General features: G+C 49.3%; 1 protein-coding gene across 8 annotated transcripts in view; it reads left to right on the top strand.

Moving 5' to 3' along the window:
* Positions 1-25900, top strand: part of LOC119214223 (signal-induced proliferation-associated 1-like protein 2) — a 102681-nt gene that overhangs the window by 10250 nt on the left and 66531 nt on the right. For 6 of the 8 annotated variants that reach the window (XR_009957226.1, XM_037465851.2, XM_037465848.2 and 3 more), the window contains exons 2-7: positions 13763-15513; positions 18269-18402; positions 19272-19460; positions 23786-23960; positions 24091-24194; positions 25592-25749. Coding sequence is in view for 7 of the 8 variants with exons in the window: in XM_037465851.2 (XP_037321748.2) it covers positions 14019-15513; positions 18269-18402; positions 19272-19460; positions 23786-23960; positions 24091-24194; positions 25592-25749 (2255 nt within the window). In the remaining variant the exon portion in view is untranslated. Of the gene's footprint in view, positions 1-4576; positions 4598-8669; positions 8882-13762; positions 15514-18268; positions 18403-19271; positions 19461-23785; positions 23961-24090; positions 24195-25591; positions 25750-25900 lie in introns of those variants that run through there. The other 2 variants (XM_037465846.2, XM_037465845.2) reach the window with 2 other exon arrangements.

Genomic DNA, 25900 nt, shown 5'->3' with positions numbered 1-25900 from the left:
TGCATCGCCCTTCACCACACTGGCTCACAATTACATTGTACTGTAATCCTCCGCTATAATATATACATATATATTGTATCACTTTTCCAGGTTTTAATCCCACCACTCCATGTCTCTCCTGGTCGCTTCTCTGTCCTCTTTTCCCCTCTGTGACGTTTGACATGTTGTTGTCTTAACTGTCCCACCCTGGGCTGTCTGAGGTTTTTATAGTCTACATTTGCATGTTGGTCGTAGCCTACATATGCAATCTCTTGTGTGGGCGGCTGCTCTGGGAACAGATGTTTTTGATGCCACTTTTGGGCTGGTGGGGGTTGGGGGGGAGCTTTGGAAAGTGACTCCATAAAAGAGATGCCAGCTGCATGACAAACCGGTGGCCGCCTACTTCTTAGGAATTCTATATCGGAGCGATTTCTCTCTGAGCTCCGGTAAAAAAGCCTCTGGAGAATGAGAAGACTTTTCACTTAATCAGACCGTTCCCTTTGGAGGACTTCATTAATTACCGGAGGAAGTTGCTGCACTGGAACGTACACTCCAGATGGCCACGGACTTCACGTGGGTGAAGGATACTCTATCCTGTTTGTTATCGTTAGTTAGGTGTTTCTGAATAAGGCCGGCTTTTGTTGCTCCTTACACGCCACACCTACAGTATATAAACGGTTTGTTTGCACTGTAACGGACCAGCTCTAACCCGGCATTCTGGTCATCTAGAAAACCCACTGGCAACCGCCCGTACTGCTGAGCACAATGTCATATCCGGTAGTCAACTTTTCTTTCGCTTCTTGACTGCCTGCTCCCATCCGCACAGCAGCAGCGTCCCTGATCTGGCACCCAGCACTCTCTCCTCTGCCAAACTTGCAGTGATTATTTTTCACGTGCTAATTTTAGCCCCTGCGATGAAAAAACCCCCCCAGCTTATTCTCTACCCTATGGATGGAGGGTGTCTTCAGTGTTGCCGAGCCGGATCTATTGGTGTCTGCCAACTTATGCCAGGATAGATTTTGTAGGTTTGTGGTGGTGGTCGAGCTGGAGCTCTGCTTCTGGAGCTTTCTCACGGGATCCTAATCACAAGCTCGCAGGTAATGAAAGAGACCTGCCAAATAGCAGCAGTCAACTACTGAAGATATCCTCAATGGGCCGATGGCGATGTACCGTTAAAAAATGAGTCCATTAGTCTGCCTGGCCTGCAGTGTGATCACAGCAGCGGAAATGAAGGTTGCTTTATCAGGTACGAACCGAGATAAAGCTGTTCGAACAGCGCTGTGGTTTTGAAACTCTGGCCCCAACCTTTTAGGCGTTCATTTGCTTTCATCGGTTTAACATGCCGATAGGTAGATATGTAGTGATGTTCAATTTGAGTAATATATATGCATATTCAGCTGGATTAATCGTGATGCCTAAAATCTTTATCCCTGGACGGTCTGAACTGCTCTGAGATCATCTTGGTTTCCCTTTTATAGGCTTTTAAACTAAAACGTGTTACCATGTATTCATCAGATCACCGCTCCTCTCTCTCCTCTGCTCTCTGCAACGCTCCTTCCCCTTCTTTTAAGTTTCCGTCTGTGGCGAGAGGAGGTCTGCGATCACTCAAGGCTGTCAAATGCGGAAAAAGTTGCCTCTCCTAGCAACAACATGGAGGGATGCGAAGCCGTTGTTTACTCTCCGCCCCCTCACCTCATGTGCCCGCTACCCCTTCCCGCTCACTCTCTTCCCCCACTGTGGATGGAGTGGCATGTGGGGGGCAGGGGGGGGGGGCAGCTCAGCCTCCTACTCTGATGAATTCAGACAACAGATAGTGAACAAAGTGAGAGAAGGTGGAGGAGGAGGAGGGGGGGGTGGTGGTTGTGGAGGAGGAGGAGTAGGAGTGATGCCGCGCCTGCCTGTTGCCTGCCAGCTGCTTTGCCTCGCTTCCTCTCTGCGGGAGGAACAGGCCATTTCCCTAAACGGCTCCTCTTCCTCTCTGCATAACTAAGAAGAACCCCGCCGTTATCAGCAGGACAAAAACACACCGGACAGCAAATGTGTCACATGCTCACACCCTCGTGATTTAAGCCGTCACAGGTACATTCTGTTCTTGGGGGATGATTAAATGCCCCCCCAGAAGCTTGAGTGCTTGATCAAATATTGCTTTTTTGGCCTGTACTGTAATTGGGACGTGCGGCTCAGTGGTTCCCACACCCCCACGCAGAGCTGGACTCTGATTTCTTTTCCAGGTTGATTGTAGGAAGTTGTTTTGTTTTCCCTAGAAAGAATAGGCTCCACCACATAGCTGAGAGGGTGTGATTTAACATCAGGCCCAGACCGAATGTGCTGTGGGCCGTCGGGTCTCAACGCTTCCTCCTCAAGACGTCTGGGGCGCATTGACAAATCCACCTCGAGCTGTCCTCTTGCGTTTGGACATCCCAAAACACATGTTCATTGTTCTCGGCCTGAAAGCAAACGCTCTTATTGTCCGGAATAAAACCTATTCCGTTAAACGTAAACTACACCGGTAATTTGCCCCTGTCTTGTGCACCCATCTCAATCCAAAGCTAAATCATTTCCTCTTCTTAAGAGATTTGAGAAAAGTTAATCTCCTCTTAATCCTACTGAGTGAGATGACAATCGGTATATTGTTTTGAAAAATCGGACACAACACTGCGCTGCCTTTTGAGAGATTTTTATCTAGTGTTTGTGGATGTTGGCCGTTTAGCATGTGTATCCGCTTGTGTAATGACTACCCTTGGTATGTAAATTACCCATCAGACCCGGACGTCTACGTGCAAACGACCAGCGCTTTTTGGGGATTGTGTGCCTCCCTGCCGGCCCGAATGCAGATGTGTGTAGGCCGATGAATAGTTTGTCTGTTTTGCTGGGATGCAGTGACAAGAACTCCTAAGTGTTACCTCCTGGGGCTTCCCACTCTTCAAATAACACCCCACAACTTCCAAACAACTCGAATCAAAAGCCCAGAAGCTGCCTGCAGAAGGCGAGATCAAAGCCGAATGTGGCACAAAGACCTGCACTTGGTGCCATTCATTCAGCCTGATTAAAGTCTGTCATTTCCTGCTATTAACATGCTCCTACCTCCAAGCAGACACGGGGCGGAGCAGAGCAGTCATCAGGAAGCGGTTTCAATGACACTGTTTTTAGTGTTCCTCCAATTAAGCTGCCTGAAACTCTACTATGTTGCATAAATCTATCATCAAAACGCAATTCACCCCCTCAGAGTAGCTCCCTATTTAGCCTTGATGTGGCTTGGGAGGTTTCAGAAAACGGCTTCACCGTGAGCACACTCGCACACAGTCACAACCCGGTAAGTGTAGCTTTTAGCGTCGGTCATGCTGTAGTTTACTTAGATGTGCCCCAGTGGGTTATTTTTATTTTTTTATTAGCCACCGATCCCCATGTCCCACGTCTGCTTGGACTAGTCCACGTCGCTCCGAGCTGACCTGAAGCAGCTGAACAAATGACTGCTTTTGTCTCGTTTGGTTTGACCGCCACATGGAGCCCAGCTCACGGACAGCTGACTTGTGTTTGCAGAAGTGGAAAATTGGAACTAAAAAGTCTTTATATGTAATCGAAAAAAAGAAGCTGAAAGTCGCACTGAGGATTTTGTGCATTTGCTTCCTCGTCTCCAGGCCTTTGCAGTGCGAGTTGTGACCTTTTTTAAATGGACCTCCCTCGCTTATTATTTACCGCCCTGCAGGCACATTTTTTTCTTCCTTCCTCTTATGACCGTTGCAGCCTCTCTCTCTCTCTCTCTCTCTCTCTCTCTCTGCCTCCCTCCTTTCTGTTTCTCTGGCCACGGCTGAAGGTGTTGCAAGCTCAGCATGTGGCATTAGGCGAGAGGGATTATGGGTTCCTGAAAGCAGTGCCGTTTCCCCCCCCAGTCCAGCTCCTCTTATCTCACTGTGGTGATGATGGTCGTAGTTTGTCGGAGAGACCTTCGTACCAAGCTGCAGTTTAGAGCGGATAAGTGGGTTCCCCCCCCACCCCTCGCTACAAATGTCAGCCGTTGCGAAAAACTTGGAAGGTCACAGGCTTGACCCGGGCATCTTTTCCCAGGAACAATAGTCCCCCCCCCCCCCCCTCTCCCTCCGACCCCCCGGGCCTTCCTTTTTCTTGTGCTTCCTATCAGCCAAAGAAGCTCTGAATGTCACGGCCCACCCCCATAACACCCAACGTTACCCCCCCCCCCCCTCCAAACCCCCCAGCACAGCCACCTACTTTCCTTTACATATGCTAATGTTGCAGTGCCATTCATTCGGTTGGTGGCTTTGTAACGGGGGAGGGTGTGTGTGTGTTAAGGGGGCAGCTGTATGCATTTTACTGAAGTGACCCCCCCAATTTTGCTTTTACGCTGTTTTTCCTCCATCTCTCTCTCCGTGTTCTCCCCATACTGGTCTTTGGGCACGGGAGCAGAAGGAAGGGTCGGTGTTAACTTTCTGAGGCTCTCTGCCGTGGAGTGTGGCGGATTCCTCTCAACAAGTGGCTGATGGATTTAATGCACTTGGATAGCATCTCTACAGCGGGGCTCATTACCACTGTGGCTCACGGGGCTTTGAGTCCTCTGCCATTAGGATTTGTGGCTCTGATGAAAAAGGACTCTCTTAATCAGGTAAGTACGGCAGCGGCTGATGCCTGATGTTGGTTTTCATGTCATACCTTTTTAGGAGGACCTGTAGTTACACATGCATTTTAACCTCAACTTTGCTCGCAGAAGAAGCGTCCAACAATGTTGTGTCTGGGAGGTCTAGCTTGTGCTGTCTCTGGGGAACCCCCCTTCCCCCCCTCGCATGTTCGGTTCGACTAAACCTGCGGATCCTGCCCCAGAGTCTGAGTTGTCCGCATCGCTCCCTGATTTCCAAAGTGTGAGAAGATAAAACTTTTTAAAAAGCGCCAGAGAAGGAGTGAGAGATTCCCCTCGGGGAGCTTTTGAGTCCCGCCCCCTTGATGACGCGCGTTAGTGTGTTGGCTATCGACTGTTGACGGTGTCACACCGCTCACTTCCTCCGTTGAGTCGATAATGTGACGACGTGGACTCCGGCTGACCTCGGCGTTCGATCCAAACTCTTTGCAACTCTTAACAGCACGAGAGCGCTCTTCTCACCCATTTTACTCCTTGTCCTCCTTCCACCACCATCTCCCCTCCCCCTCCGTGAGAGTGCGCTCTGCTGACGGGCTGTCATTGGTACGGCGGCTGCAGAGTGAAGAGTAGTGGAGGGGAGGGGGGGGGGTGTGCGGATGGAAATAAGTGTTGGTCTATTCTGGAGACGTCAACCTGCGCCACCCGTTCTGTTCCCCCGTAGTAGCAGAGGGCCCGTGGCGGCTCGGCCGGGTTCGGGGGACAGATGGTCCACGGCGAGTGCGGGGCTCCACTGGAGCAGCCAGGATCAAACACGGCCTCCTTCTGTTGGGAGCATCAGAGGAGCTACTGGGTGCAAGACCCGAATGGGCCACGGCCCCCGTGTAAGGCCGGTTTGATTATGTTACCCAACATCACTAACAACATTAGTGCCGCTTGCCGATATCCATTTATTTTGGATCAGGAACAGAACTCTCTCTCTCTCTCTCTCTCTCTCTCTCTCTCCCACTCGCCCTCTTTTCCCCTCGCGTCGCTTGTTCTTCAATCAAACGCGACTGGACACGAAAATGTCTGTGCCGTTATGTCCATTTCAATTCTCAGATCCTCCCCGAAACAACAAAAGGACAATGGCGGTGTGCTGCCTGGCAGGCGCCGGGCAGGTGGCCAGCTGGCAGAGCCGACCGAGTTGGGAGACTCCCATTTTCAGAGGAGGAGGAGGAGGAGGAGGAGGAGGCCTCCCTCCCGCGCTACCTACACATAGCAAACTCTACCACTGTTGGGCGGCTTTTCTGTGCGAACAATGGGGCTCTTTTTCCACAGCGCAACTTGGCCGCACAGCGAGCTCATTGTTGGAGGCTACCGTCAGCGAACATACCTGCTGCTAAGCTTCCACTTGACGGACCGCTGTGGGTTATTGTGTAAATGGCCCGAAGAAGTCGTCATTCCAGAGTTTTCTTCTTATCCACGAGTCATCTGCATGTCTGGCATTGGAATTTTAGAAACAGTCCAGCTGAGGCGTAAAATACATTGTGTTTTTCTTCTCTCTGCTTAGTCAGCTAAGAGTCGGCTCTCTTCGAGCAGCCCGATAACATCTGTATTGGATCTATATACTGAGCACACAGCCTGCCAAACGCCCCACTGACGCGCTGATTATTTTGGAAACAAAAATGTTACGTTTGAACCGTTGACATACGTAGCTTCAAAACATCCCGCGGTGCTACTCAACTACTCAACTCCACTTTCCAGATAAACGGAGGTGAAGGATATCTGCCTTCCAGTAGCGTGGAGAAGCATAAACATAATTGATTAAATATTTCCCCTCCATCTAGTTCACATGGTGTCTGAAACCATTTTCTACTGTTAGACACCCCCCCCCCCGTTGTTTTTCTTTGTCCGTAACCAAGCATGTGGTAGACATTATGCGATCCGTGCAGCAAATGAGATTCACCATTTGCAGTTTCCATTGGGAAAATACTTAGCAGTCCCTAAACCCAGCGAAATGGACTATGGTCTCAGGTGACCCCGGCGATTTAGACATTCCTAATGGAGCTACTGGGAGCACGAAGCAGAGCGCACTCAAGGGTGCACTCAGCCGGTGTTGCAAAAACAAGACTAATGCTGCCGTAAGCCTCCTCGCCGATAAGGCGGAAATAACCACTGGTCCAAAAAAAAAAAAACTAAGCTCAGGTGAAGCAAATCATCTGTCTTTTGTTTTACTTTTTACATGTGAGCGCACAAACTGTTGACCGATGAGGTGTGGCCAGAGGGCAGTGACCTCGGGTTAGCTGATACGCTCGCAGAGCCTCCGCTCAGTCCAGCTGTCTCGAGTTTTGTGGAAAGCCGTTCAAATTTCAAAGTTTTCTGGTAAACCTCCTTTATTTTCTGTCATAGACATCCGAATGCAGAAGGAGTATAAAGAGTCTCTTTTATTGAAGTGCTACAGGATGATTGCTGGATCCACTGCAGAGCTTGGCTGATAAAGGCCGTGTTGTCCAGTACTCTGAGCACCTGGGGCATTAAGTGAAGTTGGACATTTCCCACAGTGCACCGTGATGATGAGGTTGCATGTTTACTCGGTTTCTGTCTGACCTCTTTTTTTTTTTTTTTTGTTAATCTCTTCTGCTGATTGTTCTTGGGCCGCTGGGTCAGCTGAGGTCTGTGTGCGCTGAGATGAAAACAGAAAGCCTCTAATCGTTTCTCTTCCCCCTTCTTGGGCTTTTCTGTGTTCTCCTCGTCCCGCGTGTTGTCGTCAGGAGCTCAGGTGTTTGCAGAGGATCATGTTTGAAGGGTCAGTGGGTATGAAGCTTTTCTCTTTTTAGCTCTGAGGGACATAGTGCACATATGCAGACGGTCAAAGACTGATGAGATCGGGTGAGTGTCGGGGAATGGACTTTCTTGCGTTTTGAGACCGATGGGAGACCTTTGATGAAAGGGGGCGGGCGGGCCTCATTTTGGCACTTCTTAAAAGACTGTTTGGACACGTTGTCCCCTCCCCATATGTACCCCCCCTTTGTTAAAAAGACAAGTCATCTTTCCACTCCACAAACCAACAAGCTCGTGGTCAGCGTTGTGTCGAGCATCAACAGCACCTCGTCTCTTCTCCCCTGTGGCTGGAGCTCATCCTTAAATCTACTCATTTAAACATTCTCCATCAGGATTTCCGATGTCTCCACAAAAAGGGGGTTAGACGTCCAGATTCAGCACAGAGCCTTTTGAAATCAAGTATAATTTATTCATTCTGTAGTTTTTTTTCGTAGCTTTTCCTAAATAAATGTTGTTAAATTCTCCACCGTGTGACTCTTTAAGGCTCAGCGAGGCCAGATGTGCTCTGCTGTTAGTTTCCACATATCCGGCTCGATAAGGCAGCTAGCTGGAACTCGATTTTTTTGGTTTCCATACCTCCCACTGAGGGTGTGACCCTCTATTCACACTGGTCATTAAAATCTCAGCATTGCTCCCTGCAGGCAACGCGGGCGCATCGGGGTGTTAGGTCGGTGGTCCGGTCCACAATGAGAGGAGGTGGAGTCGAATTATTGGGTTGTTACCGGCCCAGATGTAGGAAGTTATCGCTGCGTACACGGAAGGGGAGGGTTTCGGCCATTAATGGCAGGGCTTCAGCATCAGTGCTAATTTGAAGTTCAGCTGGTGGTAGATTCCTCCCCTGTAGTGAGGTTGAATTGTGTGAGTGGTAGATGAAAGAGGAAGATGTTAAATGGTGAATTTGGTTTTCTTTGGTCCATCCTTTCAGAGCCACACACACACGCACACAGAGACGCACACACACAAAGACGCACTTGCACCAACAGCCAGGTTTCCTTTCTGCTTACGGAGGCACTCGGGGAAGATGGCATGACTGGTTTCCCAGGCCCCAGTCGTGAACTCTCAAGGATAACATTGCCCAATTAATTGGTTCTGTGGTTTAATGGCACAAATGTCTTTTGAGCAAGGGCTGGCAAAACTCCCACGCTTTTTGCTTTTTTTTTTTTGTTACTCCTCCCCCACTTCACCACTTCTCTTCCTAACGTTTGGAACCAGTTAAGGTAAAGAATCGCTCCAGTGAAGCAGAAACACAAGTGTTTCCATCAGAGCCGAGATGCCCGCGTCTGATTGCAGTCCGCCCCGCCTTCCTCGACAGAAGATGGGATGAATTTAATATCGCTCTTGCACTAAACCATTGCGTGCGCCTCGTCCGATTCCCACCGCGAGGTTCTGGAACAGCTGCTCCCAATAGAGGATTGTAAACCAGGCGCACACGTCGTTGGAAAAGCAACCCCTCGGAGGACCGAGCCCTGAAACCGCGGGGCCCTGAATGCCATGGTACTGGAGTGCGATGTGACATGGAATGTGATTCATTGTTTTCGTTGCGAGTTTAGCGAGGTATCACGCGGCGGGGGGGGGCAGTGAAGCGTGAGCGACGCGCCGTCAGGTCCGCCGTCTTTCTGCTCGGGTTTCCTTCCTTCCTCCGTGTCAGCGGTGAACGAGGTGTGACACATCGGAGTGTCTGACTGGCTGCAGACTGCAATTACAGATCGGCTCATGGCAGGTGACCAGGAAACCCAAACAAACGGGGGGGTGGGGGGGGGGATCTGAAGGCACCGAGAGAGACTTGTGAATCTGCTTCTCATCTCATGCCGCCTGACTCACTTTATGACGAAGTCCATGGGCTGGAAAATTGGTGTAATCATCTTGGCCTCTAACCTTCATTGCGCCCCCTCCCCAATTTGGCTGCGGGGAGGAAGAGGGCAAATGCATCGCAGCTCGGCCTCGGCCCCCGGAGGTCGGGACGTCTTGGGTGATGAGGGCCAGCTACGACTTCCTGCCTGCAGAGAACAGAGCAGCGTTAATGTGGCTCTATTACGCCAAGCTTTATTAAAGGTAATTGGCCATAATCACAGGTCTGTGTTCACCCCCCCACTCTGACCCCCGGGGTCGGGCGGTGGGGGGGCTGGGGGTGCTAAACGAACACGTTTGGCCCTGAGGAGTGACAGGTCCGTCACAGGAGGATATTTTCAAGCAGTGGGGAAAAGGGCTTAGATAGGACCGCTTCATTTGAGAACCTTGCTCTTGTTTTGCTATACTTTGAATAATGGTAACGCAATGCTGTGTTCATAGTATTCCGTAGTCATGCACAGTGGTTGCACCTGCAGTGAAATCACAGTAAGATGCGCCGTTTGATGGCTGAACATATGCAAATGTTGTTATTTTCTCGCATAATTGTGACACCCAGGTGACTTTTTGCAATTTCGACACACAATTGACTAAATTGTTGCTTCACAAGACGCTTTGAAACGTGACCTTGGGTCTAAAGCCACGCCGTCAACAATTCAGGCTTGTGGAGGATTTGGCATTTCTTCTATGGATATTTTTTTAGAAGGGCTTCTGACATGGCCCGTGCTTTTTGAGCAGTCAGCGTTTTTATAATTTCCTTAAGTGCTGTGTTCTCTTGAGCGGAGGCTTGTGTTAAAAATGTGTTTGCAGGAACTGTTTAAAACAACGCTGAAGGCGAATAGAACATCTTTCCATTGTGAGTGAATTTATACAGCATTCGGCGCTGCATTGTTCATTTGGGAGCAGTATAGTAGTAGTAGTAAGTATTTCCCGATGTGCCACCCTACCTAGTTTGATCAATCCGATGGACATGGGACATTTGGACAGAAACCCAATTCTACCTGGGAGCCACCGTTGCGTCGCTCAGGTGGAATATCTGCGACAGCAGCCGGTTATTTAACAGGACGGTTGGACGGAGAGCGTACACCTTTCCTATATTAATATCTGCCGGGCCTTTTAATCAGGCCACAATGTCAGAGGATTATTTTAAGACCTGACAGACCTGCTCCTTTCCGGGTGAACCAAGATGAAGGGCGGACCGGCCCACGTCAAAGACAGGGAAAGGGTTCATTACTGTTATTAGGCCTTCTTTCTTCCTCTCTCGTTCTCACCCTCCTCGTCTCTCCTTTGCTCCGTTCACCGGGCCATGTGTCTTAAACACCCATAATACTCCAGTAATAAAGGGCTGTTAGTAAAGCAGACCGCCTACCCTCCATCTGCTGCATCCCTTGCGCGCATACACACACACACACACACACACACGGCCAAAAAGCCAAGGAGAGAAAACAGCCTCCTTCAGGTCACAGAGATCATGGATTCTGCAGACCAGGTAGCCTGTGGCTCTCTCTATTGGTTTGAGAGAGGGGGGGTGGATGTGAAATGAGACGAGTTACAACTGTGTTCATTAATCACTGTCACAGAGAAAGTAGCTAATAGGAGGCAGGAAAGGGAAACACAGACCACCATGTTCTTTGGTTTATCCTGTCATTCTAACCCTTTGCTGACCCTGTGTAGGGTCAGCAAATAAACAGACTACTATTTATTTTAATTGTTTATATATACTATGAAACAGGTTGGAAAGCCTTTTGAGGGGAACCCAGGTTGCTGTATCACAGCTGTGATTTATTTTGAATATATAATTCTCCCATTTTACACAACAAAATTATCCTTTCCCCTAACAGTGTTTTTTTTTTTTTTGGCGTTGACAGCGTTACATCTCTTCATTGTGTCGTTTATTTATTGCTGCCCGTCAGTGACTACTGTTCAAACTCATTCACGCTGTTGTGTGGTCACGCTTCGCGGTTACAGTCATCAGCTCCTTTGTTTGTCTCTTCGCCGGTCATCCGTCAAAGCCCCAGTTGGAGCGTCCCCACCGACGAGGCTGTTTGCACAGGTGGCGCACTTTGCTGTCGCTACCCCTATTTGCGAGTGTGAAGTGGCCTGTTTTTTTCGGCCAGGTCGTGGCATTTGGTGTCGGCGGTCAGCAGACTACGAGACATGAGATGGATTTTGGATGACGTTAGCTTCGTTCACACATTGTTGGTTGACATACTGGGTCAATCCAGGGCGCAGCCAGTGATGTTTCACCATCCACACGCGCTCTACACCCAGGAACGTTTCACACATACCGTGGCAGCACTGGGACGGAGGGGGGAGGGTATGAGACACGCCGTAAAACGCACAAGAAGAAGAAGAAGAAGGCAGAGCCCGGTGTACTGAAGCTGTAACAATGACTACTTTTGTCGGAAGATATAATAAATCATTTGGTTAAAAAATATGTTGACCTTTTTAAGACTTCTTCATGGCACTAATAATATAGTAGCACAATAATCCAAGAGGCGTCCCCCCCCCCCCCTTTCAAAGAACAATGGACTTCGGATTAGAGATTCAGTCCTTGCTTACACACACATCGGTGTACATGGTGATGATTTACAAAGCAAACAAGTAATATTGTATTGTTTATTGTATAAGTATTGAATCGGTCAATTCACATTTGTAACTTTCTCACATTCGTTCAAAGCTTTATGTTAAAATATTAAAACCCAAATCGCTTTTTTGACTGTGTTGAAAAGGAGGCTTTGCGTTTGCATTGTTAGCTCCACTTCAACCTGGCAGATATTTCATTATTCATTCCTCTCCAGTTCTAAAGGGCTGAACTTATTCCCCCGAACACTCCCTGTCGCTACATTATGCACTCGCATGACACAACACAATGTCTCAGTGTCAGAACCTAACCGAGGAGGCATCATTATCAATCCATCCATACACATTTGGGTCATGCATGCATTAACCTGTATCTGGCCCGGGCTGAGACGCATACTTCATTGTGCCTCCCAGTCCTCCCCAGTGTATTTTGGTCTAGTCTGGCCTGTAGCTAATCTTGATTTGACCCACATTTCCATACCAAAATAGTTTACCCTTCACCTTATCCATATTAAAACAATGTAAACAGTTGCACGGGAACATGATATATTCTGAAAGGATGTAAAGCGAAGCTTGGGAGGCCGTGCCCGACTGCGTCCTTCACGCTTAGAGAGCGAAACCACGCAGCGGCAATGTCTTTATAACGCCGTCTCTCGTCTCCACTGGAGCAAAGCCAAACTGGCAATCCAGTGCCTCTGTGATGTGGAGGGTTCACTCTGTAACTCTTGGGGGATTTTCACATAATTGCAGTAGTGGGAGGGAGCAGCCACACGGCCAGAACATTTAGGTCAGCGTAGGAAGACTTGTAGTCTTTGTGACACGGTGTCATGTGATCGTTCATTTAGAAGCCAGTTTCTAAGAAGATGAATTCATCCCGTTGTCACACCTCAGTCACTTACCCCCAACTGGACCCCTACAGCATTTCTAATAGCTTTGTTTGGAATTGATGGATGAGGAGCTGCTCACTTCCCTTTTGGCTTTTGGCGACGGCACACAGCATAGTCTTTGTCTGCGTTACTTAGTCTGTGTCGAATCGTTCACCGCAGTCGGAACAAGGAGACGCATCCAACCCGGCGCCTGTTTAACAAAAGGTCTACACGCGGTTCGTATGCAGAGATATTATGGATAAGAAATGGAAACCGCCTGAGTGTGAAAGGCATCTGAAGGAGCCAAAAGGGAACAAATCCGCCTTTCCAGGACAAGCCAACATACGTTTCCGTTCTCCTTCCCTCTGTCCCAAGATGTTCCGGATAATGAATAAAAATCCGTCTAACTTATTTTCTGTGGTTAGGGTAACAGAATGGACTGCCGCTCCGTATTTCAGGGAATTTGTGGCTATAATGTTTATTATATTACATTAAATACAATTTTGTTGGCCATAGCCAGTGCACCTCACTGGCTCGTGGTTTGATTCCCTCCTAACCAACCACATCCGATTTAAAAGGCGATGTGGCGTTGCCGTTGAATATGCAAAACTATCCCCCCCGTATAATTTGCAGCTTGATAATGCTGCGGGCGGTTGGATCAGATATTGGTACATGTGAACATTTAGCTGAACATCTGCCCCTTGTTGCTGTAATTTGCTTCATTGCCATCTGTTAGGCATTGGCTAGAGGCACCGGCAAAGATATACATCCATCTTGTTATAAACCCATAATGGTACCAGCTCCTCTCAAATGCACTAATTAGCCGTATTCGATGATATGCTCGGCAGTTGTTCCGAAGCAGACACAGCCATACATACCTCTTTAATTACAAGATAAAGACACACAATGTAGCTCGGCAGTGTGATCATCTTTAAAGGACAACTGAATGTGCTGTGTTTTGGGTCGTTTTGAGCAACACAAATGGCTTTTTCCTATGTTTTCAACAAAAAATGGCTCTGTTGCAACGTTCTAACGTTTTCCTCTGTTGTTTCTGTTGTTGTTGTTTTTGTTGTTGCCATAGGTCCAACTCTTCCAGCTGTCTTTCTGCATCGGCGGCACGCTGTGAGACAGGACTCCACGCCGCTGTGCCCCTCCGACACTTGTCCTTGACATCCAAATACTATGTGCTGATTGTCGTGCCAGCCGCCTTCTGTGAGTTATGACGACGGCTGCTCCATCGACTCAGGAAAGAGGCCCCGCCTCCGCTCAGCAGCGAGAGAAAAGCATGATGTAATAAAGAGGGGAAGTCTGCTCTTCAAGGAGTCTGCCAGCAGGATATGAGTATTTTGAGCCCTGCGACAGATAACAAATCAAACCTCGTGGGAACTGTGGGAGGCCCAGAAGAATACTCCAGAGCGATGCAGTCAGAGGAGCTATTCAGCAGGAAACTGAAATCCCTGAATGGCAACATGGGGCCACCGGGCCCCAACATGCAGGGGAAACCCGAAGGCCCAGGGAAAACAAATGGCAATCCAGCCATGCCTAAAATGGGCGTCAGGGCCAGGGTGACAGAATGGCCGCCGAGGAATGATGGATGGGACGGACAGCCTTCGCCGAATTACCAGAGCGTCATACCTGTGTTCCAAAACGGAATACTGGAGCAAGGCGAGCCGGTCTGTCTGGAGGTAGAATACTCTGACAAGTACACGCTGAGCGACCTCCTCAGCCACTCGCCGCTGAAGGGTCTACACCCCATCCGCCAGCGCAGCAACAGCGACGTCACCATCAGCGACATTGACTCCGAGGACGTCATGGACCAGGGCGCCGTCAACCCGAACACCGGCGCCTCGCTGCACCGCGAGTACGGCAGCACGTCCTCCATCGACCGCCAGGGCCTGAGCGTAGACGGCTTCTTCACCATGCTCAGGGGCTACCGGGTGGACACTCTGGACCACCGCAGCATACCGCCCATGGGTTTCCCCGAGCTGTTGCGCTGCGATGCCTCCCTGTCCCCCAGCCTGCAGACGGCGGCGCAGATCGCCAGGGGCGAGATAGTCCACATACCGGGCTACGACTACGTCGACAACTCTCTCATTTACAGCCGGGAGCCCGAGCGCTCCTTCATGAGGCGCCTCAAATCGGAGTCCTCCGAAACGTCGCTGTTCAGGAAGTTGCGGACCATAAAGAGCGAGAGCGACGCCCTGCGGCTCTCGATGGAGGACGACCGGCGGCCGCTCAGCTTCCAAAAGTGCTTCGCGCACTACGACGTCCAGAGTGTTCTTTTCAACATCAGCGAGGCGGTGGCGAGCAGAGCCACCCTGAACCAGAGGAAGAACACCACCACGGGGGCTTCGGCCGCCTCAGCCGGAGGCCCCGGGGCCCCGGCGCCCGGAGGCGGAGCGGCGGCGGCAGCAGTGATGGCCGGAGCAGGGTGCCCCGATGGCAGCGCGGCAGGATGCGGAAACGCGCCCATGTTCGAGTCTCCGCTGGGCAGCAGGGAGGACTTGAACCCCAAAGAGAACCTGGACGCGGACGAGGGGGACGGGAAGAGCAACGGCCTAGTGCTGGGCTGTCCGCACTTCCGCAACGAGATCGGTGGCGAGGGCGAGAGGAGGATCTCGCTCTCCAGGGCCAACAGTGCCAACTACAGTGGCATGTCGGAGAGCTGCTCCTTCGAGTCCTCTCTGAGCTCCCACTGCACCAATGCCGGGGTCTCCGTCCTGGAGGTGCCTCGAGAGAGCCAGCCCATCCACAGGGAGAAGGTCAAACGCTACATCATCGAGCACATCGACCTCGGAGCGTACTACTACCACAAGTACTTCTACGGCAGAGGTAAGAGACACCTGCGACGTTACAGTTGATATTTTACAAAGGTTTTGAACGTGCGATTATTGAAAACTTTCCAGACTCTAATCCAGTTCCTCATGCAAAAGTGAGAGCAGGTTCCCACACGGAGCAGCCTCGGCGCATGGGCTCTGATATCTTGACGGCCCCGGTTATTTCCGTAGGACCAGATGAAACGAGGGGCCCGAACAATAGCGAGCTTGTCTGTTGCGAGGGTGTGTGTTTCACTTCCCCGGGAGAGGAGCGGTCATGTCCTCCCTGTGATATCGCCCTGAACCCCGCGGAGTGGCTGTGATTAGTCATGTGAGAGGAGCGAGGTGAGTGAGAGGGTGCGCTGCAGCTGTTCACTGTCGAGGCCACAGGGGTGAGAACCCCCCCCCCCCTTATGAAACTTTAGGGGTCAGTAAAACTATGCCGTGGGCCCCCTTCTCCCCCTCATTAAAACACCTATGTGGCAGAGCAGCGACCCATCATCGCATTATGCATGTCCCCCCCCTCTTCCTCCTCCACACACTGTCTGCTCTCAGCAGATTGAGTTACCCATTCTTGAGCCTCCCCAGGATGAAAAAACAGCTGCTTCACCTTTTAAACGCGGAGCGACGCCTGACCTTCGCCCAAAGAGACGCTTCCCCGTGTCAGCGCCACGCTCTGCGGCCTCAATCGAGGCTCCGTATCGCCGGTTAACGAGACCATCAAAGAGCCGCGCCGCTCGCGATATTCTTTTTTATTGTATCGTGGCGGTTGCTCCGATAATCATTTACCGGGAAAGGCTGACCTCCCCCTACCGCGTCCCCGCTGCATGTTGTAGAATGCCTTTAACCTCTCCTTCAGCTGGTCAACGTACCTGCCAGACGCTCCACGTGGCCGTCGGTTTCGTTCTGATGTCACAGCTCTTACAGAAAATGGCCTTTTCACAGTATGCCGACGTGACTTCTGCCCCTTATTTCATGAGGTGTTTTATCAGAGAGACAAGTCTGTCATCACCTCTGCTTCACCATAAACGGGCACACGCGAACAGGCGCGCGCACAAGCCAAGTCGCACACTGCGGCCGCATGTCACCACTTAAGGGCAGGGCTTTATCGACCTGGGCTGAACATTGATCCCATTGATTGCCTGAAGCTGTCGTTCCCTTAGCAACAGGAGTGTTTCTTCCCGTCCTGCACTCACTGACAGTGCTTTCATCCACACCCTCAGGCCAAAACTATGTATAAATATATATATAACTATATATTTATTTATACATATGGGCCGTGCACAGCATTATGTGACCTAAAGTAGAGCATTGATTTTAAAAAGTAAAGACACGCATAAAGATTTTGAAGGCATTTGTGTGTGACAGGAGGACGGGACAGAGGCAGTATTTGACATGACAGTCAAAGTCATGCATTCTGCGACCTTTGGCAAATTGTCGGCGCCATGTGATGCGTAACGGGGACATGTTGTACAAGTGCGTTGACAAAAAGCTTTCCTCTACAACCGCCCGGGTCGCCCCGTCGGTTTTCCTGATGCCTCGTGGCTCGTGCACAGGGGCCACCGGGCCTGCTACCTTTATCTGACCTCATGCCTCACCGAGCGTTTCCCCTCACTCCGCTGACTCCCCAACGAGCGGTGATTTCCACAGGCGGCTTATAACCCCGCACTGCCTGCATGCAGAACTTTTAATTGCTCACGGATCGCACGCACGGCGGAGATGCAGCGTGGAAAACCCTCGAGGGGATGTCTTTTGCGAGTGTCGAGTCACTGCCGAGGTCTTTCTCTTGTTGTCCGCTGAGTCCAGGTCTTTCTCCGTTGCTTTAGCCTGGATTAGGGGCTGTTTGCTCAAGGCATCGCTTTTTGTGTGCAAAGCGCCGCTGCAGGCCGTGGCCTAAACATACACCTACACGTACGTAACACACACACACTCTTTTCAGACTTGCTCTTCAATGTTTGGCAATGACGGTATGTCTTTGTGATGTTCCCATTAGGTGTACTGTGTCTGAGTTATTTGGGCACATTAGTTTATGTATTGTTAGCTCATATGTTCGAGGTGTTTATAATGCTTTGAACCAAAAAGGCCCCTCAAAGGTTCAACCTTTATTCCATTAAATTGCTCTTAGTGACGCCTTGCCAGAAATGGCCCTAAAATGTTAAATTAAGAAGCTACTTTTATGGCATTTGAGAGTTTTACATTTACTATTAATATCTTGATCTGAGTGACAGAATAGTGATTTAATCTTTTTAAAATGAATAATCTAAAACATCTTCATTTTTTAATCATTGTCCCAAATTCATATTTAATATCAAATCCTCTTAAACAACAAAACAACAAAAAATGCCTAAAATGTATCTTTGCCGGGATTCTTTACTACTACGGGGCTCTAAATGTGTTTTGCGGTGAGATGCGTGACATTGTGTTGCGTATGTGGGTCACTGATGGGTCAGAGTGGGTCAAACTGTCCAGAGCTCCATTTTTTTATTTGTATGCTTTTTTAATCCTTGTGCAAAGACGCCAGACTTTAATCCAAAGTGAGTCTCCACCGGACCCCTGCTGCTTTGTGTAATCAGTGTCACGGCTCGTCCACGGCCAATCCACACACACACACACACGCACACGCACATGCACACACACACACACACAGGTTTTTCTGATTCACAAATAAGTATATTGATCCACGGGATATTTGGAAACAGTGATTGTTCAATTCTGTGAAGTAAAATGTGCGTTTTCTTTTTTTATTCCCATCTCTCTTGCTCGACCTGCAGAGCATCAGAACTACTTTGGGGTCGATGACAACCTGGGCCCCGTGGCGGTCAGCGTCCGCAGGGAGCGGCTGGACGACGGGAAGGACAAGGATGGAATGCAGCACAATTATCGAGTCACTTTCCGAACCAGCCAGGTAACTATGACAAACCAAAGTGCCCTTATTCTGCTTATTCTGTTTGTTGTCCCCCAGCGGCGCGCGCAACCATCCATTTACTATCGCTCTATTGAAAAAAACGCACCACGAGCCAGACCACACAACAGATGTTTATCCACTATAAACTATATTCAAAGTCCCGGTGCTACGGAAACCTTCCTTGATTGGTGCTGGGTGGTCGCGATCCACTGAATAATTCAGGCGTGACAGATGTGTCAGGCAAGGTAAATATCACAGATATCCAGTTCCATTCTTGGTGTAAAGCACCACTCCCCACAATAAAACAACGTATCTGGGTCACAGTAGCCCTGCGGGCAGCACGCGAGCAACGCCGATGCTCCGCAACCTTCCGGAGCGCCGGTTGGCCCGTCCGCTGCCTCTCTGCACCGCTCACCTCGCCCTTCGCTCCTCGGAGCTTCCTAAGTGATCCGCCCCTCAGGAAGGCCTCTCCGTCCGCTGCTGACTGTTGCGTCCACGGGCTGCGTGGTTGGAGTTGGGATTTCTGGCCGTTATTTAGCGTGTTACAGGGCGGGTGATCCCAAAGCTGTTCAGGTCGACGTTTACCGCCACATCAATGATCTTACTAGTAAAATAGCACTTAACATCTTGCGCACAGTTAGCCTTTCCTAATCATTTACAATGGGAGTTTGTAATGCCTTCCAATTGGGCCACAGTGGAGCCATTGGCCATTGGCTAGCTCCGCTAGCTGCTAGATATTTAATTTCCCAAGATGTTGAAATAAAATACAATGTCTCGATGAGATCCAAATTAATAAAATCACATCGACATACGACTCTACATCAAGACTCTTATCTGCCTGAAAGCTCATCATCTGTCTTTTCTGCCAGCTGACGACACTCCGTGGAGCCATCCTGGAGGACGCCATTCCATCCACTGCGAGGCACGGGACGGCCCGCGGCCTGCCGCTGAAGGAAGTGCTGGAATACGTCATCCCCGAGATTAACATCCAGTGTCTGAGGCTGGCTCTCAACTCCCCCAAGGTCCCGGAGCAGCTACTCAAGCTGGACGAGCAGGGGGTGAGTACAGGGAGATGCCCCCAGGTGCTTTGAGGGCCGCCACAGACTCGTGCTGATGATGGTTGAGCGGCGATCTGTGGCGTCGAACCTTGATTGGGGATCTTGGGAGGAAAGATGTTGCTTTCACAAGCAGTAGATTAATCATTTTAATTCACTGGTTCATGGGGTGTGACACACTTATCTGGATGCTGTCAATTACTTGAGTCACTGGGAGGTTGCCAGGCAACTAGCAGAGATTCTAGGAAGACATTGCGCCCCGGAAAGGAAAAAGTGCATCACAGAAGTCCCAAAAAAAACATTTATTCTGATAACACGTTGCTTACCTTCAGATAGAGCGAGGCCATCTGTTTCCCCCCCACCCGCCCCCGAGTATCCTGCTCAGATAATATAACCAGCCGCTGGCTGTATCTCTTCATATAAATAAAAAGTTATTATAATATATGTAACGACCAGATACAAGTGGTATCAATACTGCACTCTAACCTCTAATTTCCTCCACACAGATTTTCCAGTTGTTTCATTTAACTAAACATTTTTCAGAAAATCTATCATTATTATGAGAAATGCGGTGGAACAGTATTGCTATTGATACATGAATATTATATTCATGGTATACTTATCTGTTTCTGACCTTTCACGTGGTCTACGGAAGGATTCACTTCATACAGCGGAAACTTTCGTCCCAAATGTGGGCTGCTTATTATAGATGAACACGGGCTCCTGCGTGGAGGCAGAAGACAGCCCCCATCACACCTAATTAGAATCAATACGAATCCCACACACCGCGGAGCCATCATCGACTACTTTGACACACATTTTCCGCCGGTGGACGCGACCCTAAGTAACTCGCGTCCTGACAACTTACTTCATCTGAGAGCAGGTGATTCGGTATTCTTCTCGCACGGCGCAGGATGTCATCTTGCATTATCTCCGTTTGAATAAAATGGCCATTAGTGATACGGGCTCTCCACAGTCACAGGTGTCGTAGATGGATTCATTGTTTGATCTTAAAGGCCTTTAATATCTCATCTAATGAAACTGCAGAAAGGGGAAGATGAGCGTGCGGGGGATTAGCCCGAGCTTGTCTTGCTATCAGAGGATCGGCTGCTTATTAGTCTAATTACATTCATTAAGCATGAGCCCATCCTTCCATTTGACAGGGGAGAAGCTCTTATAATAGAAAGTGTCAGCCATGTCTCTTTTGTACATTAAGATTTAGTTACACACATAAACAAGAGCAGTGTAGTGTCCTCTCCAGAGCAAGTCAAATGCACTTAAGACGATGACAGACCCTGCGCATCCAATTATTGCATAATAACCCTGGTAGGAAGAGCTTCAAGGAGCTGATACCAGAGTTGGTTCACCTGCCTTACAACTGCCCCTGCCTTTTGCTTGGAGAGACTGTCTGCAGATGAATACTTTGATTTAAGACCCAAACTGACACAGGGAGGAGGAAAAAGAAGCGAAAGAAGGTAATCGCAGGAACTGCTTTCAGTGGAGGAGAGTCCGGGCTAAGTGGGGCTCGCAGCTCCTCCAACTGGCACTCTCCCTCGCAGACCTCAAACCCAACGCCCAGTGGAGGCCAGTTTTATATTTGGACAATGGTATTTTAGGTACACTCCTGCTTAAATCACTATTGCTGTGCTCGCGCTGGAAACGTTTAATACGCCAACCGCCCCCCCTTCTTTGACTTATGTCGCCGCTTTTAGCGCGTCAATGCGAGGGAGACAGGACGAGCTGCAGCTCCGAAGCAGAGGCCTTCGCCTGGTCCTGTTTTTTGTAAGAATGTACAATAATGCTCTTCTTTTTGTACGCACACTGCTGAGGAGACGTCCCCGTGTCGGGGAATGTGTCCAAAGGCTTCTTTAAGTCATGAACAGAGAACACAGGAGCATCCTGCAGCAACACCAACTTCACAAGAACCTCATGATCAGTCCTACAGAGAGAATCCCCTTGAGCGGTGTTGTGATGGCCCTGGATGGAGGAGGAGAACAGAGCCCATGTGAATGCATTTCAGATCACATCGTAGATCAGCGGACCAGCTGTCTGTGTGCAGATGAAGATGAAGATTAGGCAGTTAATATGATTTTTGAGATGTGTCTTTGGTGGTAGAAATCACAAATCTTTCTCAGAAAGCCTTCGATATAAACGTGTATCTGAAGTTTCCATCTGGACGCTAACATCTTTAAGCTTTAATTCATAATTACCGATTAATAAAATAAGAGTGAGTTGGATAGCTCGCCTGCAGCTGTCTGTGTAACCACACAGCGTGTTTGTTGAGACCACATCCAAGAGGTCGGGGAAAGGTTACTAACTTTTCCTTCATTTATTCCGAACAAATGACCTTTTTCCTCACACAGAGAACCATTCTCATCATTTTCATTCTGTATCATAACATGCGGGGAACAAAAAAAACTTCCCAAGTTGTTTTAGTTATCAGGGAAAGCCTTCAGAGCAGCATGAATCCCTCCTGATGCCCACAGTGACAGCTACACTGAAGCGCGAGTCAGGCTTCCGTGAGGTTTCTTGCACAATTTTTAGTAATCTTCCACCTACCTCTCGTGTATGTAAACCAACAAACCGTGTCTTGACTTTCACTTGGCGCGTAAGCTGGGGAAATTCTACCCCCGACCGCAGGGTATTCCTCCTCATCTTCCCTTCTACGTCCACCATCCACCTTTCATCCGCCCCAGAGCCGGCAAAAACTGCAGTGTGTGTGTAATCATCTCTGATGATTGTGGCCGTGTTCTGAGAGCCGTATTTTTGATTTATTTGGCCGCAGCGGGGACACTGCAGTGCAGACAGATGTGGTGTTGCGTGTTGCGTTGGTAGGGCACTGCTGTATCCTTCAGGTGCTCTCCAAGGGGAGCGTTGTCCTCATTTCTCTCTCCACTCATTAAGCATCTTTCCATCTTTGCATTTTTAGCGTTTTTGGGCAAAAGAGAAGGAGGCAGATGAACATTTTTTGGGGGGCGTTTATCTAAGGAGAGAAAATGACCGCATTTTAGCAGCTTATTCCCAGATTTGTAGCTAATCAAAGATCCCTTTAATAGGATGACGCTTTTTTTGTCTGTTATGGCTGCATCACCTCATTCGAGGATGATGCCACTAAAAAAAGAATCTCATCAATGAGCCGTACCTCTGGAGCATTACTCATCTGTAAATACATCCGGGTGTGTCTGCGCTTTTCCAGGCAGAGACAAATTTCCCGCACCAAAGGGCAATGCGATTGTCCTTGCCCTCGGCCAGTCTGTTAAGAGGAGCAGGAGGTTAAGTGAGGCTGCATAATGCAGGATGAAAAATAGAAGACCTCATCATTGCACATCGGGCCATTTCCACTGGGCTTGATGCTCTAATAGCTTTCCGTCCACCGCAGGAGGCCTCGTGTGGAGCAGGCTGCCTGTTGGAGGAAGTCATCACATCAACAGTGTCGAGAGCAGGGAACAGATCACCCATAAAGGAGGAGGGGGGGCGGGGGGGGGGGAGGGAGAAGACAATCCCAATTTGTTTCACTATATGGATCAATTTGCTGGCTGTCCCATTCAGAGAAGCATTTCCATTCCGCTGTATTGACACATTTGCCCCCGGGTCAAGATCCTACTGTCCTCTACTGTGAGTTTAGGTAAAAGGTACATTTCTCATCCTCTCCTACCTTTTACACTCTGTCGGCATCAGGGAGATGTAAGCCATTAAAGATTCATGTTGGTGGAGAGGGTTCTCACTCTCGCCGCGCAAGAAGAATCGCTCCAGATGTTTCCTTCTTCTTGCCTCTTCATGAGACAAGCTCTTGTCAGACCTGTCATTTCTGGATCATATTAATGCTCCCAGTGGAGGCCTGTGAGGTGTGGCTGTTCCCTGTCTATAGTCTATAAATAGGTCTTTGTGAATAGGACATTGAGGCTGAACAAGAGCATTACGAGTGGGGTGTTTACAAGTTCAATGTATCATATTTTGCTAATTTACTAAACCCCCCTAAATGCTGCTTAAGAAAATCTACGGAGTTCCTTTCCATAAACCAAAGCTCCCCCTGCTATCTGTCCGTAATTCCCTCCCTCGTCGCTCCACAGCTGCTCTTAAGTAGCAGCTATTAGCCAGGCTTGATTTATGCTCCGCTCAGAGCTCCTGAGAGTTCATAGCCCGGCTTCACAAAAGGGGGTTTCAGCTCCCTCTTAGAAGGGCCCTGAAGGCCTCCACATTAGCTGTGACGTGATGCACTCGCATGCTCTTGAGTGCATAATGCACAGCGCGAGTGTGGTGCATGTGATGCATATCCGCGTCAGGAAATGATACTTAACGTCTGAGTGTCTGTATGTTTCTCGTTGCAGCTAAGCTTCCAGCACAAGGTGGGAGTGCTCTACTGCAAGGCGGGCCAGAGCACAGAGGAGGAGATGTACAACAACGAGAGTGCCGGGCCGGCGCTGGAGGAGTTCCTGGATCTCCTCGGTCAGAGGGTGCGCCTCAAAGGCTTCACCAAGTACCGAGCGCAGCTGGATAACAAGAGTAAGATACGCCAAGTTCACGAGTTCAATCCCGATCCCCTCTGAGTGTAGATGCTCTGCTCCTATCTAGTCTTTCTACTTCATGGCGTCATCGTCTGTGTCATCCAACACGATGGTGTTTTGTGTTACAGCGGACTCCACAGGCATACACTCTCTCTACACCACCTACAAGGACTATGAGCTGATGTTCCACGTGTCCACCATGCTCCCCTACACACCCAACAACAGACAGCAGGTCAGTAAACCGTGGACCCCCCTCCCCCAACCCTCACTCTTCAGAGGACCACCATGTTTACTTTACTGTGAGGTAAGCCAATGACTAATGGTGGTAATAAGTCCCCGAGCAGCTTCCTTTTAGGATGTCTTCAATCCTGGCTCTTGCCAATCTTCCCCAGGGACTCATTTTGTCATGGTAATGACCAATCATTTTAAGGCATGAGCATTGCCATGGTAACGGGTATCCCACAGTAGGTTTTTAATCAATCCATCCCTGGGGGCTGGACCCGACGTGGTATTAGCCGGGCCCCAGTGTCTGTCTGCGCTAAGTGGAATTAAGTGGACATAGCGGTGGACTGGCGAGCGATGCCCCGATAAAGCCGCGATTACAGGGGTTCACCATCTCCGTCTCTGCACTGCTTGTACTGAAGTGGGTTTTTGAGCCCATGATATAACACGTGGGTACCCTGCAGAGACGATAACAGTGAAGACTATGAAGGTGAAGCTCTGCAAAGACGTAATCTATCGCGTGGAAGCAAAATGTCTGATTGGCAGGATTCCTCCTCTTTGATATCCTCCTCTTCAGATTGTATGTCATGGAGTTGGATGGTTTCATTTAATCCCCGCTGGTAATCTTCTCCAGGCTGAGCTCACCTCGCTCATCTCTTCATCCTCTCCATTTCCCCTCTGAACCCTCTCAGCCTGCTTGTTTCTGCCTCCCGCTGACCCTCAATGACAACTCTGTACCAGCCGCAGAATGAGGTTAACTATCTGCACAATGCAACCGTGCGAACGCTCTGAATTGGTTTTGAGGGAATAAGTCTCCTTCCGTCCCGAAGGAAGCCTTAATTGTGTTAGCAGGGTGCATTGGCCTTATCCAAAGCCAAAGCCCTTTATCTTGGTCTCAGCAGACATTACATTCAATTTGTCATTCCTCGTTGCAATGTTATTTTTCTCGACTTTGACTTTTCTCAAATCGAGTGCTTTCAGGCAGTCTGTGGATGTTCTCCTGAGGATTTTCATCAACACCTGCACTCTAAACTCAAAATGTTTGGTGCTTAGTAGCACAATGCAACTTTTGAAAGAAGAAACACTTTCTTCCCTTTGCAAATGAAAATATGAATTCCGGATCCTCCCGGGCTTCATGTGGTGTCACCAGCAGTGTGTGGTGGCTGACGCTAAAGTTGGAATCGAAATGCCTGCCGTCATCTTTACTCGTACCGTTTTATCATCATTTTATTATCTGACAACTGACTCTTTGGAGAGGGCCTGGCACTTGTCCAGCTCGGCTCCATAGAGCCTCTAACAGGTTTTGCACATGGAAGCTACTCGTTGTACCATATTCAGATATTCAGCCTTTATGTAACGCTCTCCCCCCCCCCTGTATTTAACTCAATTTTCCCCTCCCTCTTCTAGTTATTAAGGAAGAGGCATATCGGCAATGATATCGTCACCATCGTATTCCAGGAGCCTGGGGCCCTTCCGTTCACTCCAAAACACATCCGCTCTCATTTCCAGCATGTGTTTGTCATCGTCAAAGTCCATAACCCCTGCACTGATAACGTCTGCTACAGGTAAGTGGGCTCTCAGAATGATACTCAAAGGAACAAAAGACTCCTTAGGGCTCACCGCAGGATAACCGCACACTGATATCCTAAAGACAATCGATCGGGAATGTGTTTTTATCTTTTGATGTGCCTTTCATTAAACGTCTTCATGCCAAAT

The sequence above is a fragment of the Pungitius pungitius genome, chromosome 13, assembly GCF_949316345.1.
Source record: "Pungitius pungitius chromosome 13, fPunPun2.1, whole genome shotgun sequence".
Lineage (NCBI taxonomy): Eukaryota > Metazoa > Chordata > Actinopteri > Perciformes > Gasterosteidae > Pungitius > Pungitius pungitius.
The sequence above is the reverse complement of the archived record's forward strand: the minus strand, read 5'-3'. Positions and strand labels throughout refer to the sequence as shown.